This window comes from Vombatus ursinus, unplaced genomic scaffold, assembly GCF_900497805.2.
Source record: "Vombatus ursinus unplaced genomic scaffold, bare-nosed wombat genome assembly UNPS02014813.1, whole genome shotgun sequence".
NCBI lineage: Eukaryota > Metazoa > Chordata > Mammalia > Diprotodontia > Vombatidae > Vombatus > Vombatus ursinus.
This window is the reverse complement of record NW_020954591.1, coordinates 12,222,844-12,241,508: the sequence shown is the minus strand read 5'-3', so window position 1 is coordinate 12,241,508 and position 18,665 is coordinate 12,222,844. Positions and strand designations below refer to the sequence as shown.

The 18,665-nt window shown below is 38.2% G+C and overlaps 1 protein-coding gene across 2 annotated transcripts in view; it reads right to left on the bottom strand.

Annotated features, from left to right (window-relative positions):
• The window catches only part of FLT1 (fms related tyrosine kinase 1), a 191,136-nt gene that overhangs the window by 69,557 nt on the left and 102,914 nt on the right, over positions 1-18,665 (bottom strand). Inside the window, exons 13-14 of one of the 2 annotated variants that reach the window (XM_027877641.1) lie at positions 15,515-15,823; positions 10,232-10,378 (exon numbers count right to left, since the gene is read on the bottom strand). In XM_027877641.1, the coding sequence (XP_027733442.1) occupies positions 10,232-10,378; positions 15,515-15,823 (456 nt within the window). Of the gene's footprint in view, positions 1-10,231; positions 10,379-11,222; positions 13,511-15,514; positions 15,824-18,665 lie in introns of those variants that run through there. The other variant, XM_027877642.1, reaches the window with a different exon arrangement.

Genomic DNA, 18,665 nt, shown 5'->3' with positions numbered 1-18,665 from the left:
TCTTTCCTGTTACCTCCACAAAGATAAATCAAATGGATCCCAAACATTCTAGTAAAGGGGTTCTTAAGGGATCCATGGAGAGATTTCAGGGAGTCTGTGAACCAGGATGGGAAAAATTTATTTTTATTTTCACTAACCTCTAATTGAAATTTAGCATTTCTTTTAATTATTTAAAAAATGATTTTGAAAACGGGTTTATGGGCTTCGCCATATTGTTAGGAGGGGGCAGGAAATGAACTGTGCAATTCTTGCTAAACACTGCTTACCTATAAAGGTATGAGACTCATATTAGTTAATCATTTAGTGGCTATGTATGGATCACTTATGATGTACCTAGAATAGTAGAAGGCCACTTTCTCTTTCCTAGGGCTCAAGTAAACTTATTCTCTTAAGTCCTTGGTAACCAAAGCCGCATAGAAGAGAAGATGGGTATGCCAAGCAACCATAGCATCATCTTCAAGGAAGGAAAGAAACAAGAATTTATTATGTACCTGCTAGGTGTCAGGCATTATGCTAAGTGCCTTAATAATAGTAATAGCTAATATTTGCATAACACTTAAAATATGTGAAGCTCTTTATGAATATTATCTCATTTGATCTTTACAACCCCCTTGAGAGGTAGGTTACTATTATTATCCCCAAGTAACAGATGAGGAAACTGAGGTAAACAGAGATTGAGGGACTTGCCTAGGGTCATGTGGTTAGTAAGTGTCTGAAGCCAGATTTGAACTCATGTTTTCCTGACTCCAGGCCCACTGCTTAATCCAGTGTGCCACCTAACTGACTAGCCCTAGGGAACCAGTAACATTTGTACAGGGTTGTTTTTGTAGGGACATTCAATCTACTCAAGGGGCTTGATGGTTTTATATTAACAGTGCTTGGACTTAAATTCCTTATTAAATTGGTTAGTTGCGGTCCTTTGTTCTCAAAGAGGACCAAAGTGACTTCATTGTGTCGGGGTCAAGCTACAGTGTGTCTGACTGTGGCTGATCAGAGCTCGAAAAGCTCTACCACAGGTCGGGCACAGATAGTCCATGTGAACATTGGGCATGGGATTCTCTAAATTTGCATATCTCACCTTATTAAATTGGTAGCCACTGGGAAGTTTTGGACACAGGTTACCTGCATGATGGTTTGCTTCTATATAGCAGGGACTCTAATCCTCTATAAATAGACTATATATCGAACCCTATCTCCAGCACCCAGATTATGGATAGGATTTCTGTCAAATTTGGAGGAGGCAAAGTGTCCTGTAATAGACTTTATTTATTTATGCTCTTCTGTAAAATGGGTCAATTAATCTTTTCATTTTATAAATGAGGAAAGTGAGGTGAACTGAAATCAGATGATTTGCCAATGAAAAGAGTACTGCCCTGGGAACCAGGAGACACGGATTCTATTTCTGTTTCTATGACTGTAGGCAAGTCTTGGTAATGCAATTTCATCTAGAATATGATTGGGCCAGATGGCCACAAAGATCCAGTACATACTGAACTGGTGAAGTGCGACCTGGCAGCAGCCAGGTGATCTTTGGATGCATTACGAAATGTAGAGTGTCCAGAAAAAGCAAGGGTACCCTGGTACTGTCCTCAGCCCTGCAAGGGCCACATCTGGAATGTCGGGCTCAGTTTTGGGCACAGCATTTTAGGAAGGGCATTAGCTGATGCTCTTCCAGAGGAGACCCATCTTACTCATTCTGCATATCTGAGTAGTTGCCGTATGTCACTGATTCAGCCTCCACCTGTGGCATCTACTCCTTTCCCCCACTCACACAGCTTCCTCCCTAGTTCAGGCTTTCATCATTTCTCACCTAGACTATGGCAACTGCTTCCACCCAGGTGCTCTGCCTGCCTCAAGTCTCTGTTCTCTTCAAACTATCCTCTATTACAGCTGCCAAAATGCTATCCAGAAAGCACATATGACCATGCATGCTCCTATTCAGTACGTTCCAATGGCTCCCAATTACCTGTAGGATCAAATACAAACTTGTCTGTTGGGCATTTTGCAACCTGACTTCAATCTACCTGCCCAGGCTTATACTATATTACTAACTGTCACACACTAGTGTGCAGCTAAGATGGCCATTTTGTTGTTCTTCACACACAGTGGTCCATTTCCCAACTATGTGTCTTTGCATTGGCTTTCACCTATGCCTGAAATGCTCTCCCTCTTCACCTCTACCTTTTAGAATTCCTAGCTTTCTTCAGATGGACAGCTAGGTGGTGCAGTATGTAGAACACCAGGCCTGGAGTCAAGAAGGCTCATCTTCCTGAGTTCAAATCTGACCTCAGACACTTACTAGCTATGTGACTCTGGGCAAGTCACTTAGCCCTGTTTGCCTCAGTTTCCTTATCTGTAAAATGAGCTGAAGAAGGAAGTGGTAAACCACCCCAGTATCTTTGCCAAGAAAACCCCAAATGGGGTCACTGAGAGTCATTCACAACTGAAAAACGACTGAACTGAGCTTTCTTCAAGGGTCAGTTCAAATGCCACTTTCTTCAGGAGGCCTTTCTTGATCCCCCAGCTACTACTGCCTTCCTCTGGAAATTACTGTGTATTTTGTGTATATTTGTACACGTATATGTTGTTTTCCCCAGCCAAATGTATGCTCCCTGAGGGCAAGGATTCTTTCATTTTAGTCTTAGTGTCCCTAGCTCCTTGCACAATGACTGGCATGTAAAGGGGCTGCAATAAATGCTTTATGATTGACTGATCTTTACTATCTGGTCAGAATACTATAGCCATCTAGGTTGTAAATAGTTGGCCCTTTCTCCCTCACTATGCCTATGTGTTATGTTATATAGCCTTTCTTTGAATTAAAATGTGACAAATAAAGGCCTATTATTTTCAATATTTAATGACTGGTCTAACTCTTCTGAAAAGTTCTCGCAGGTCCTTAAACTACTATAATGGATTGGAACGGTGCCATCTGTCATCATTGACCTTCCCAAATCTGATCTGTAGAAATTTTTGCCATCCTTTAAACCTCAGATCCAATGTCCCCTTCTCCAGGAAAGGAAGACCTGAGTTCAAGACCTGTCTCTAACATATACTGGCTGTGTGACTCTAGTTTAGTCACTTAATCTCTCAGTGCCCCTAGGTGACTCTCTAAAATTATAAATTGTAGTACAGTTGTCAATTCTGCATTAGTGGATGAAGTTTCCTCACCAGGAATTCTCTGTACTAGTTCAATGACTGGTACGGATTAAAAAAAATCTGCCTCACAGGAATATTGTGAAGAAAGTACTTTATTAACCTTAAAAGTGTTATATAAATGAGTTATTATCATAGCTAACATTTATGTAGTGCTTTAAGGTTTGGAGAGTGCTTTACAAATATCATCTTATTTGATTTTTCACAATGATTCCAGGAGGTGGGTTGTGTTATGGTTCCCATTTTATAGATGGGGAAACTGAGGCTGAGAAAATTATTTGCCCAAGGGCTCAGAGTTAGTAAGTGTCTGAGGTAGGATTTGAATTCAAGTCTTTCTGACTCCAAATCCATTTCTCTATCTACCATGCCAATAATAATTACTATTATTATTAATATTTCAGCATCTATCAGTATTTCATTCTCTTAACTGGGTTAACATTTAGATAGACAAGTGCTATCATTCAGGTCCCAGTCACATCTCCTTAAATTTAATAACCAAAGAATGGGAGATTTGGTGTCAACTGCATACTGGTGGCAGGGAGCATTCCTTTAGCATTCTCATGAAAATCCTAGTGATAAAGATGGTGTTAAAGGATTGTTATTTGGCATTTAAAGTCTTCCATAATCTAGCCTCCACCTACCTTTCCAGGCTTATTACACATTACTCTCCTTTAGGCATTCTAAAACTCAGTCAAATTGGTCTTCTTGATCTCCCTCAGAAATGACATTCTATCTCTCCTTCTCTATATGTTTGCCCAGGTGGTGCCCCCTGCCTGGGATGCACTGCTTCCTCTCACCCTGCTCCCCTGACCCAAAACTCTAGTCCTTCAAAACTCAGTTTGTGTCACCTCCTCCTATATAGAACCTTTTCTTCATCAACTCAGCAATTTGTGCTGTCTCCTAAATTATGTTGTAATTGCTTTGTATAAGTTTTTAATTTACTTACATGTGTATATACGGTTTCCCCCCAATACAGTTATAAACTTGCACAGTACTGGTACATAGCAGGCACTTAATAAATGTTTACTGACTGACTAACAGAAGGGGATTGACCATAGATGAGAATGAGGGAGCAGGAAGTGGTGCCTTTTGCCAGAAACCTACAGATCCTATAACTCTGAGTTCTAGGGATTTTGCATGGAGCAGATTCATCAATCCTTGAGGAAAAGTGAATGGAAACAGGGTATTGTCCAGAGAGACAATGTAAGGTGTCCAGTCCTTGGTCCTGCCTAATGATCCAGGCAAGGGTCAGTGGAGTCCTTAGGCCTGGCTTGTTATAAAAAGATGATGTACATTTGAGGTGTGATGAGGAATGCATTAAGTGCCTTAAACTGTAACCTGACAAAAGTGAGTGTTTCCTCACACTACCCCTGACATACAAACTCAGGATGTAATCACCAGCCACTGTCAAATCTAATGGATTAGCACGTTCTCTCAGAGTGGATCCAGTCAAGAGCTTTCTCAAAACATTTTCTCAAACACTTTCTCAAAAACATTTCTGGCACTGAAACTTTTATTATGACATCTTTTTGCCCTGATCTTTTATTTTCTAGGTTTGAGTTTGTTTCTTCTCTTTCTTTACCAGCTGTTTTCAAGGAATCTTATTCAAATCATCTTGCCCTCTCAACACATCCCATTCTATTCAAAGTCCCTCTCATATATAGCTCCCTGGTGCTTCTTCATTGTTTCAATTTACTGTGTTCTGCATCTCTAACACATTTGAATCACAGCTCTCGACACCTCCAGAGAATCTTCTAAGACAATGTCCTTAGAATATCTTGGTTTTCATTTTATGACTCCCTGTTTAATAATAATGGGCCGAATCCTATTCATGAGTAAAGATAATAAAATGCACTCTGAATGGAAACTTTGGAAGCCTCTGAAGACAGCGAGTTTATCTTCGTTGGAGGGCTTTAAGCAAAGGAAAGATGAAAATTTGGAGAGAAACACTGTAGAAGGAATTCTTGGTCAGGTACAGTTGGACAAAAATGGTTCCTGAAGTCTCTTGCAACTCTGAGATTCTGTGATTCTGAGTTTCCTCTTAGTTGCTGTATTCTCTGTACTGTGACCCATTTTGATGTCTTTATGAATGGGTAGTTTGCTCTGTGTGAATTTTTTTTTCATTCACTATAACTCTCTAAAGGTTTGTGAAAAAATGCTCAGCTTGAAATGAGCATGTTAACATTCCTTATATCAAGAATGCTCTTGATTTCCCAATTGATAAATGGTCAAAGTATACAAACAAGTAGTTTTCAGATGAAGAAATTAAAGCTATCTATAATTATATGAAAAAATGCTCTAAATCACTACTGATTAGAGAAATGCCAATCAAAACAACCATGAGGCGCCACATCACACCTATCAGATTGGCTAACATGACAAAAGAGGAAAATGACAAGTGTTGGAGAAGATGTGGGAAATTGGAACATTAATGCATTGTTGGTAGAGTTGTGAACTGATCCAACCATTTCGGAGAGCAATTTGGAACTATGCCCAAAGGGCTATAAAAATGTGCATACCTTTTGACCCAGCAATACCACTTCTAGGGCTGTATCCCAAAGAGATCATAAAAATGGGACAAGGACCCACATGTACAAAAATATTTATAGCAGCTCTTTCTGTGTGGCAAAGAATTGGAAATTGAGGGGATGCCCATCAATTAGGGAATGGCTGAAGAAGTTGTGGTATATGAATGTAATGGAATACTATTGTGCTATAAGAAATGATGAGCAAGCAGACTTCAGAAAAACGTGGAAAGACTTGTACGGACTGATGCTGAGTGAAGTGAGCAGAACCAGGAGAATGTTTGTACACAGTAACAGCCACATTGTGTGATGACTAAATTTGATAGACTTAGTTCTTCTCAGCAATGCAAGGATCTAAGACATCTCTAAAAGTCTCATGCTGGAAAATGCTGTCTACATCCAGAGAAAGAACTATGAAGTTTGAATGCATACTATTTGCTCTTTTTTTTCTTCTGTTTTGTTTTGTTTCTTCTTTCTTGTGGTTCCTTCTATTGGTTCCAATTCTTCTTTACAACATGACTAATGTGAAAATATGTTTAATGGGAATGTATATGTAGAGCCTATATCATATTGCACACCATCTTGAGGAGGGAGGAGGAGAGAGAGGGAGAGAAAATTTAAAACTCAAAAGTTTATGGAAGTGATTGTTGAAAACTAAAAATAAATAAATTAATTAAAAAATTAAAATAAAAAAAAGAATGCCCTTGGAAACTTTTCATTGTACTTCAAAACAACCATATAGAGAATGGACATTCTCCTAGGTCACTTGTAGTCTTGGTCACAGGAGCAGCAAAAGAAATAGCTGGAAGAAAGCTGATTTTTTTTTCTGAAGCACTCATGTCCCTTAAGAATGGACATCAGGGCCTCAGACGTGGAGCCATCTTGCTCTGGACGAATGCTCTGACCTTCCCAGAGCACCCTGAAATCCCATCCAAAAGAACCCATCAACATCCAAGAAAACATAAGGGAAAATTTCCCTTGACCCATAGAGAAAAGAAGCTATCCATTATTCCTACGACAATGATGACACTATTTCTGTTCCCATTCTTTAGACCCAAGGTTTCAATATACCCAAAGTATGGACATCAATGTGAATTGAAGTCAATTTCATATTTGTTTGTGAAATCCCTACTCATTAACTTAGTCACACAACAGCATTGAACATTTGAAGAAATCTTGACATTCCTGTATTTTAGAAGTCACTTTATCTCTCTAAATCTGTTTCTTCATATGTAAAATGAACAGGTTGAGGTAGATAATCCCTAAAGTTACTTATATTCCACCCCACCCCCAAATTCTATGATTTCCACCTTAATGCCAGGCAAAACAAACAAACAAACAAAAAAAAACCAGACAATGAAGCACAGCTGAAACTCTTTTGAAAAAAAAAAAAACCCTGACTGTTCTAAGATATACCACCCACCTAAAATTTTGAATTCCCATCGTTGTCCTATTCAGCAAATGGATAGGGACTTCACCTGTGATGTAACTGATACAGGCAACTCCCAGGTGAAAAAACTCTAACTGATACAGGCTGGAATCTTTTCTGCTACTTAGAGCATTTCTGCCCAGTCAGTATGTGTCAGAGGCAGGATTTGAAACCAGATCTTTCTGAGTTACCTTCTTCAGTATATATATATATATATATATATAACTTATGTATATTTATTTGACTTTAATATTGAACAGAAAGAAATTATAGTATCTCAAAGTTGGAAGAACCCTAAATGTGTGCTGGAAATATGACTGCCCTTTATGAGATCTCTAACAAATGGTGCTTTAGTTTTGGCTCAAATACTTTCAATGGCAGGAAACTAAGAATTGTAACTGTCAAAGCAACAAGAGCTTTGCCCCAGGGCACTGGAATGGAGAAAACACAAAAAATTATAATAATAACTTTAAAAGAATATGAATTTTTAACTTTTTGACAGCATGTTCTCTGCTTCAGCAGCTTGGAAACTGATTAGCAAAATGAATTAAATTTGGAAGGTACCAGATGACATGCTTCCTATCTGTTGGTGGCCACATGTCAGGTGAGTTCCTTCACAATCCAGCTAACCCTGCCCTCCCAAGAGTGGTAGCCTCCCTTGTAGTGGCCCCTTGGAGTCCCAGCAAAGGGGTATCCTGGATTTCTTTTGGCACTCCCTTCCCATCCAAGGTTGATTAGAGGGCATTTAGTTCTGCTTGCCCCAGGAACTATTCTATGTTTCTTCTCCCAGGTGCCAAAATCACTAGTTATGGCACCATAGGAAACTCACTACCTCCCAAGACTGCCTTAAAGTGCTATATAAATGTTATCTAACATTATTCTTATTTCCATTAGGTTGTGAGCTCCTTGAGGGGCAGGGACTGTCCTTTGCCTTTCTCTGTATCCCTAGTGCTTGGCATAGTGCTTGACACATAGTAGGTACTTTGTTGTTGTTGACTTGTTTCAGTCATATCCAACTCTTTATGACCCCATTTTGGAGTTTTCTTGGCAAAGATACTGGAGTGGTTTTGCCATTTCCTTCCCCAGATCATTTTACAGATGAGGAAACTGAAGCAAACAGGGTTAAGTGACTTGCCCAGTGTCACACAGCTAGTAAGTGTCAAGTGTCTGAGGTCAGATTTGAACTCAGGTCTTCCTGAATCCAGGGCCAGTGCTCTATCCACTAGGCCATCTAGCTGCCCCTCTTCTTGATCATTTTCACATAAACTACTGTCTACTCATGTTTTCCATTAGGTATTTATGCAGTTTGTAAAAACTTGAGTACAAGTTTATCTTATTTATTCTTATTAGGTTTCATCTTGGTAGATTTTGTCTAGTTATAAAGTCCCAAGAGCTTCTGGGGTCCTAATTCCTAACTTCTGCTTTATTAGTTATCACTCTCAGCTTTTTATAATGGAGAAATTTGATAAGCAAATCATATCTATCTTCCTCCAAATCCCCAATTTAAAAAAAAAAGTTGGAATGGAAAAGGGACTTCTGCATAGCTACAGAGGCTGCTACATGGTTTCAGGAACATAATCAAAACAGATTATGTTGGGAATTAGAAAAAGAAAAGTACTTAACAAGAATCAGAAGTAAAACTCCTTTCTGTACTGTTTGGCTTATGTAACATCAATTTTATATAACACCAATTTGCCAATAACGGGCAAAAGCTTTCATGAAGCAGACCCAGTTATTAGAAGGCAGACAACTGACAGGCTGCTACTTGTTGGAACTGCGCTGAAATTTAGCAAGAAAGACAGCTCCAGTGTCCGCACGAGCCAGTAAAAGTCCCATTTAACCAGTGAGAATGGAAAGGCAATTTTGATGCATCTTCTTTGTTAAGGGAAAAAAAAATTGATTCCACTCTTATTGAATTGAGATTCTTGTGACATTTTTTAGTCTCTTGGAAAATTAGTTTTGTTACAGTTGTGAAACAAAAGGAAAATGGAATTTAAATGGGCAAAATTCAGCTTTCAGAGTTTATACAGGTCAGGTATGCAAGCTGATCGAGGAACTCTGGACTTGGAATTAAGGGATTTAGATTGAAGTCCTGATCCTGATGCTTACTAGCTGTGTGACCTGAGGTAAGTCATTTAACCTCTATAGGGCAGAGTTGCTTCCTCTGCAAATTGAGTTAATACTTACACCATCTATTCCTTAAGAGATCATCTTGAGGAAAGCGCCCTGTGAACTTTAAAACATTACATAAATATGAGCCAAGTATTATCATTTTTCTCTCTTCAAGTTCAAAGCTCCTGACTTTCCAATTGTCAGGTTTGTTTTATAGTGGTTTGCTGATCATTGTTTGTTATACAATAATCTAAAGTAGAGTACTATTTGAGTAGACAGTGGTAGAGTCATATGAAAGTTAAAACTATAAGGTGCGCAAGTAAATATTTAACAACTAGCTTTTTGAATAAAAAAAATTTGCATAGCACACTTTTTTAAGTTTAATCTGTATTAACATTTTTTCCCTATCATTTTTTTAAGTTCAAAATTCAACAAAACCATCAATGAAGCCTTGATTTGTGGTGCTTGCTGATTTCCGATGTGTAAAAGCTCATATTGAAAAATTTAACAATCCACTCTTGTGAGCCAGTAATGAGCTGGCTCCAGCACACCCCTGGTAATATGCTGTGTTGAGTTGAAGAATTAGTGTTGGCATTCTTTATTAACTGTTGAAATTACAACCTGAAGGAGAGCAAATAGCCTGGTGTGGGCAATTCAATTACAAAAATTCTATCAGTTTGAGTTACTAATGCATCAGAATACAGGCTCTTAAACTGTGATCTGTGAATACTGTCAGGGAGTCCAAGAACTTGGATGGTAAAAAAACATACATATATGTTTCAGTATAACTGAATTTCAGTATAATCTTCGAATTCCTATCTATTTTACTTTATGCATTTAAAAACAGGATTCTGAGAAGGGTGCCATATATGGACTTTACCAGACTGCTAGAGGGATCCTGATACAAACAAGGTAAGGAGCTCTTGATCTCGGAGGAAGTAATGGAAAAATGACAGGGGAGGAAAGTCAATGGAAAATGGGAAAGAGGAAGGATGATTAAGGAGCCTCTTACCTGGCTCTTGCTGTATTTCATGGTTGTTTTTAAACCAGGTTATCTGTGGTTCTGGCACACCTTTTGCCTGACAGTCTAAAGTGGTGGAGTTGCTGATGGCCACTATCTGATCACTGAGGTTACGGAGGAGGTAGGGTGCTTCCTGATCTAGTAAATAAAGAAAGGGAGCTTTGGTTATTCATCAGTTTTGCATGTTCATGATCATCATTTTAAATGTAAACTACAAACATCAAAGTGAATTGTGAAAGCATTCCACCCAAAACTTTATTGATGTCCCCACACCATTATTTTGTTCTCCAGAGTCAGTCTATGGTCAACAGATTCTTCCCTCTCCTGAGGCTAACAGTAGGACACTAAATTAAAAACCAGGACACAGAGAGTATTAGCAAGGATTAATGGAAGGTTCCTATCAGATTTTATTTCAAAGATGTTGGCACACTACAATTACACTAATTCATTTGAGAGGAGCACTAGTTCTAAAAACCAAGGATCCAGAACAATTGTTAAGAGACATGACTTAGCAACATGGTTTTACATAGGATTATGGTGGATTTGGGGACAGAAGATATAATTACACGTGTGTCTTTGTTGGAGTGTGTGTGTGTGTGTGTGTGTGTGTGTGTGTGCGCGCGCGCATGTGTTTAAACCCCTCAAATATCAACAACTCCAGGAAGGTCCAGTTTAAGGGTCCTATTTTCAAAAGGAGTTATCACAGACCTCAAAACCTGATAATATGCAAAAGAGCTAAATAAATAAATAAACAAAAACTTGCTATTTATCTATATGGCAAATATTGTGATTTTTCTAGACAACAGTTTAAAATGACTTCCCATTTAAGCTTACATCCCGGCATAACCTTCAAGGCAACAGAACAAACAGAGGTATTTCGTTAAGTGTGGCAGTTTTATTGATTGTCTTCTCCCCACTTCTCCTCTCCTTCCCCAGTGCAGGAGAGTCCAAAGGACCAATTCAAGAGGCAGAGGCACAGGTCTGTAGTTTTTTGCACTATATAATAGTACAAATATTATATTTTATATTATCCATTTTATCTCTTAAAACTTACAAATATGATACAATACAATTTATTTTAATAAAATGCCAAACAATATAGTACAACAAAATGAATTCTAATACATAGGATGCAATACATTACAACATTAAAAATCCCACACAAGGACAGGAGTACCCCCAATGAATACAGTCTCTCTACAAAGGCAATATTAAGTCAGTCCTGCTGATATGTATACATTCTGTTTATGCTGGTGATAGATCGGCAGCCCAAGTTTCCAAAAAAGTAAGAAAAACAATAGTGCCTAATGTCTTTCCCCCACCCACCCAAATCACCCTCTTCAGATCCTGAAACAGAAATGAAAACATCTTTGGTAAAACTTACACATGCTACATCAGTGGTTTCACTCATACAGTATCAGCTTTCTCTGACACTCGCTAACTGCTTTGTTTCTCCCTCTTAGTATAATGTAACAGTGAAGGCAGCTTAGGCGTGTATACAGGGCTGCAAGGGGTGATACACTGAAATGAGTTCATTAATTCCAAGGCCCCCTGCGGGATTCCAAAGACTCCCCAAATCCTTCTCTTTGTAATTCCTTCAGGCAAATTCTGCATCAACACTAATTAATGCAATTTAGAAATTTTATGTGAAAAACACCACCACGTAACTTTTTAAAAATATGGCTGAAGCAGTATAATATGACAGGGTTACTATCTGTTAGGATAAACACTTTTCCATAAATTTAGATTTCCATAGCTTATTAGTCCTTTGTCCTTTTGTAAAACACAAAGTCTTGAAGGCAAAGTACAGTATTGACTAGGGTAGAAGGTGGTCTGATTTCCACAGCCTTCTTCAGACCAGGATGACTGCACTCATTCATCTGCCAGCTCAGGGGTTTTCTTCTCTAACTGGGCCCCATAGGCAGAAATATTATCATATTCCTTCTTTTGCATTCTGGGCAATGTCTGTCATGCAGCTTTTTTCATTTGAAAGCACAGCTGCACATCAAAGGTTTCCATTTATGACACCATGCCCAAGTTTTATCTTTACAAGCTTGACATGTTACCACAGCAAGACCCCAAACATGTCAAAGAGGTATGCCAAGATAATAAAGAATGACCATATATTGAATCTACCATGTCTTGGACTAGTTAAAATTTTTTTTTATTTGAATTCATACATTGACCAGGGACTTTCACAGTGGGGACTAACTTTGAAGAATCCAGTTTAAGAATGAGACCTAGTCCATCTACTTATGCCCCTTCCCATCTTGGATGTTTTCCCTTATCCTCATCCCAGGACATCATATCCCTCATGCTTTTCCTCTTTGATATTAAAGTGAAGTTTAAATTCTGTGTCCATATCATCACCATTATTTTCAAGACTACAAACAATGAAAGCATCAATATGAGATCTGAGCTTCCTTGCACCCAAGATAATCTCCTAATCAAAAAATAAATACCTTTAGGAGGAATCCCCCTCCCCAACCCCTTTCCCCTGGGGCCTAGCCCTCAGATAAGAAGTAACAGAATGGTTGCAAAATCAAATATGGGAATCTCAAATATGTTCCATGTTAGTGAAGGTGTGCTACAAACACATAGCAGAGTTGATTACTTCTCCGAACACATTTCTAAAAAATGTTCTCCCAGGTGAAAAAGCCTCTCTTTAGGCTAGTTTATGATGGGCAAACTTTTTTGCATAAGTCAACCAGGGAAATATATTTTGTCAGTCCCCATTTTATAACACAACATATTACGATAGTTTCAACAACAAAGGCACGTGGAAACAGTAATTATTAGTTTAAGCTACTTGATTGAAGTAGATAAAAATTTCCAGAAGATGATAAGATGTGGCTGATGTTCAGTCCAAGATGAGGAGGTTCAGGAGTAACTTGTTCCAGATGGATACCAGTCACTACAGATAGTTCTTCTAAGTCATATATTCCTAGGAGTATTAATGAGTAGTTACTTTTGTTTACTTTTCATGGTGAAGGCCCCAAATTCTGTTCTGAGGATGCATTTTCACAACCATTTCGGAGGCCAGAGGACCCAAGAAACCATCCAGAACCATGTGGGCAGCATCGATTTTTAGCAGTTTTCCACAAATACAAAGCACTTGGCCTCCATATAGTCCAGGGACTAAGGAACCAGCCTCATATCCCTTGTCCATCTCTAGTGTTTCCTTTGCGCTTTCTTGTCAACTTCTTCCCCCCATCAAATTATATATATATTTTTTTCTTTTATGAGGCTCCCTGGCAAGAATCAATTACCCTGTGAACAAGAGTTACAATGGAATTCATAAAGTACAATGCCCACCTCTTATAATGCCCATCCCTTTATAATGCCCACCTCCCTGCTGGAAATCATTCTCTCCACAACCACCACCAAAGAGGGAGAGTTTTGCATGTCTCCTTTTTTTTTTTTTCCGGGGGAGGAAAATGCTAAATACTGCTGGTCCAGTTTACCACATTTCAAAAGCAAGCCCCAATTCTTTCATTTACTTTTTTTTTTTGCTTGAATTTAAGGCCCCAAGTTCTGTGGTTCAAAGGCATTGTTTTCTGAAGGTTCACACTGACTTATAATGAACAAAAAAGCTAGGCCAGAGGGTTATAGGTAAAATTTCAAGATACAATTGATTATTCTTTCCTTTGGGCTGACAACTTCCAGGTTACTAATTGTTTTCCAAGCATATTAGGCTCCATAAAACTGGCATTCTGGGGAAATGCTATTGTTTACTCTTTCACACTTGACAAAAGCAATTCCCATGTGAAAGACAAGTTTAGCCGTGGGACAGAGCCGGTTACCTAAAGGAGGAAACCGTCTGCTGAGTTCCCAAGCACGAGAAGTTGTCATGTTGTCACCCCCTTGTTTAGCTGCTCAGCTACTTTGTTTCCCTGCAGGGGCTATTTTGGTCACTATAGCTTGTTTTGCTATGGCTCATACCAGTACATACAATGATCAATCATAAATGAAATCAACATAATAAAGCATTACCAGACCTGTGGAAAACAGGCACTTTTTTTTTCTCAAGTGCAGACTTCTTTTTATTATTATAATAAGACACTAAACCCTCTGCTGCAAAAAAAAAAAAAAATTGACCATAATCGCAACCACCAATGCTGAAAACACTCGAGTATTTGTGTTTTTGAAAATGACCTTTAATTCTAATTCTTTAGTTTTGCCATTTCTTAATCCCCATAAAAAATCCTATTAACACTTGCACATGGGGAGAGTGGGACTTTTTTTTTTTTAAATTTAGAGTAACCAATAAACCTCCAGACATATAATAGCCTTTACCTCCTTGATAGAATGAGAGTAGTCAGTCTTTGAATGACATCATTTTAACATGATAAAATCCTTTAAAAGAACATACAGGAGACAAAAGCATCAAATTGGAGGCATAATCCACCCGTGGCCCAGGAACCCAGTCAAAGACGGGGAATCTGCACAAAATGGAACCGTCCATCAACTACCTGGATGTGCATCAGATACAGACAATGGAGTCCATCCATCTGCACTTAACATTGGTTCATAGTTTTAATATCTCTGAGCTTTACCAACATTTTGCAGCTTTGGGGCCTCATTTAGAAGTTGCAGTACAGAAATAACGTGCTTAATGTAGAAAAGCATTTCAAATAAATAAGCATGGTAATGTGCTAATAAGCAGGTGATATTTACAAGACAGGATAGGATGAAAAAAATACAAAACCAAACTAGGTTGAGGTCCAGAGTCTCAAATTCAACTGTATACTCATTCTGAGCTGGAAAATTAACTTATTCATGTCCATCTTTGGCAGAAACTATCATTTGTTTAAATTATTCAGTTTATGCAGCTTTAACACTTTTTTTTAAAAAGAAGTTGGCATCAAAGTGGAAGCAAAAGATCAGTCCCAAGTTGTTGCTTATCAGTCAGGAGAAGACAGCAAAGAACAAAAACAACACAGAGAATGCAGGGCAGGGATCCTCCAAATCCAAACGTGCACCAAGTTGGTCAAAGAAAGCAGACCTATTAGAACTGAATTGGAAGCCCACAGGTTGTTATTTTGATGTCTCATTATTACTGGCATCATCTCCAAACCCCTTTTGGGAGGAGCACCTCCTCAGAGCCTGAAAGGTAGCAACAGTGACAAGAAATCAAGCTGATATGAGACAACTGTTACTTTTTTTAAAAATGAGTCCTTTAATGTTTTACATTATTTTGTGTGGTACAATCATTCCTTGTGCTTTTAAATTTGGAGATCCGAGAGAAAACAGCCTTTTTGTTGCAGTGCTCACCTCTAATTGTAACTTCTTTCTTTTGAAGAATTTCTTCCCCGGTATAAATGTTCCTGGCTCTGCAGGCATAGGTGCCTGAATCTTCCAGGGAAACGTTCTTGATGGTGAGATTGAGTGTGATAGAATACTCCTTGGTGACCGCCATTTTTTGTTTACTGATGCTGTGGTGCATTGTTCGATTGTTCACTGTTCGCAGCAAGATCCAAGTAATGTCTCTGTATAAGAATTTGCTGACCATGCAAGACAGTTTCAAATCTTCTCCTTCAGCTGGCATTTTTTCCAAGTTAACATGAAATCCCTTAGGCACATCTACAAACAAAAATCAAAAAAGCTTAGTTGCTAGAAGAATGGATGTCTTTATGAATGTGATGCTAGCAACTACTGTGTATTTCTCAGTTATTACAAGGATCTCCTAGTTTATTCTTGCGTGACAATGTACAGTATCCCAGAGAAGAGTGTTAAGTATCCTTTTTTTTCTAGTCTTCGGCAATAAATAAAATGTGGCACAGAGAAACTGAGCTGCCCAAGGTCTCACATAGTCAGTGATGAAGCAGGAAACAGAACCCAGAACAAAAAGCTCTCAAGTCTGTATTCATAAGCAGAAAGATGACAGTTTCCCCCTTAGGCCAAAGGGTATCTTCAAAGTTAATTTGTTTTTTTAAACTTGGGTAGAAACCATTCTTGAAAACTTTCTCAAATATAATATTCACCACTGGCAACTGGGAAGCTGTCTAAGTAGCTATTTACAATGGAAAGCCAAATATATTTCCAATCAATCAATAAAAATTTATTTTAAGCTATAAATCACTGTGCTGGGCTCTGGGGATACAGAGAAAAAAACTAAATAGTCAGAATGATCTAAAAGAGGTTATAGGTTTTAGAAGTCAATCAATCAACAAGTATTTATTAAGTGCCTACTACATGCCCAGGCATTGTGCTAACCACTTTGGATATAAGTACAAAGAATGAAACAAGGTAATGAGCTTACCTTCTAGTGGAGGAGATAAATACATTTAATCTATATCAATATCTATATGTGTGTCTATAATAGCATAAGTATAAAGTTAATAAATACAAATATATAAAAAGTTGCTAAATACAAGACTGGGAGGGAGGGCACTAGATGTTGGAGGGACCAGAAAAGACTTTATAAAGTATCCAGGTTAATCGCTAGATGATTATAATCAAATCAGTGCCCATCTATCTGTGTTTGTACTTCCAATAAAATCACACACATCTTTTATTTGATGGGCAGCGACACTGCCTCAAGCTGTTTCCACTTGCTTATGTTGCTACAGCTAACCAAAGAGAGGTAGTAGTTCTTATTAAGATCACTTTTATGAGAGGTATTCATTTTGCAGTTTTAGCCTGCTTTTCTCTCTCCATCATATAGAATTAGGAAAGACCTGAATGAGATTGAATCCCACCATGATGCTTCTTAGCTGTGTGACCTTGAGAAAATCACTTCACCCCCTGAGCCTCAGGTTCCTATCTTTAAAATTTAAGATACATTATCTGTGTTTAACTATTAGAGTGTATTTATTAATATTATGTACTGACAGTGGGACTCTGGGCAATGCTTAAGAAAATTCATTTCCTCGTTAGTGGTGTTGTTTGTTGTTAATTGTTTCAGTCATGTTCAACTCTGTGACCCCATTTGAGGTTTTCTTGGCAAAGATACTGGAGTGGCTTGCCATTTCGTTCTCCAGCTCATTTTACAGATGAGGAAACTGAGGCAAACAGAGTCATTAGTAGCATGAGGATAAATTATATTTTCATTACCTACCTTACTTCCTGTTGGTTGTAAAGACCAAATGAGATAATATATGTAAAGTCTAGGCATAAAGTGGTCTGTAAATGTAGATTGTTATTATGGAAGTCAAATGATTGGTTTAAGTTGAAATCCATAGAAAAATCAGAATTAAGAAGGAGAAGCCACCAGATACAGTGATAGAAGCAAGAATTTATGATAGTTGACAGCTGGTCACAGATATCTTAAGGGAATGGTGATATTGTCACCACAATTAAGCTAATTTATTAACTAGATAATTTGGATATTAAAAATAGCTTTTTTTCCCTAAAGATTTTTCCAGATTAGTTGTCACTGTTTCAGAAGAAATCTATGGCTGTAATTCAGGCCTTTGCTTACAAGTCCAGTGCTCTGTCCATCCCACCACACTGTCAGTCCAGCATGCTGCATTAGGGAGTGCTAGAGAATAATTAGTTAATGGTTCTGGCACCACCCACTGCTTGTTACCCGATGGCTTGTCAGTATGTGAGGAGAATATTTGGCCCGGCATTTTGCAAAGAGCTTTGAAGATGAAAAGCACTATGTAGTACTATTATTATTATTATTATCTTTTTCATACAAAGCTATAAAGAAACCTTTAAACCTTAAGGGGACAATAGTCCAAAATTAGATATTATATCAACTCTTTTCCTAAATCTCAGTTTGCTTGTTTTTCTGATTTTCTGGGTTTGGGCTTTATTATAAACTATCTGTCTGAAGAAATGCCAAAGTATTCATTTGAAACCTGGGAACATGTGGGTTGCTGGAGTTTATGAAGCTGTCAATGCTCACGGAGAGTGGAAACCAATGAAAGCTTTCATGCTTCTAAGAGGAGGATTGGAAAACAGACCAAGAGATGATAAAGAAGGAGCCACGCATTTTTTATCTTACAGACAATAAGATATTTGAATTTTGTCTGCTGGAGCACTGTGTCATTTTATATTTGGTATATATCTCAGGCATGGTGGTATACAATTTCAACAAGGCATTAGGGCAGATGTGCCATGGCCTTCCAATCAAGTTGTTGTTGTTTTTTTTTTAATATCTCAAACTCTAAATTTTTTATGCCTCATCTTAGTGGTGAGAGCCCAAGTAAAGCTAAATAACACCACTGAGATCATGTAAAAGAGTTTCTATTTACTTTAGTGATTTGAAACTTCCTGTGGAAATAGCTCCCAGGTTTCCTGATGGAAGATTTTGTTTATCTTTGCCAAGCACCACCAGGAATCTCAAAATAAAATGCATTTAGTGACATTGGGAAACCAGGGAGATAAGGTAGTGCTGTTCCTGTTTCACCCTCAGTAATTGCAAACACACCCATAGTCATGCTGTGTGCCAGCAAAGACACACACACACACACAC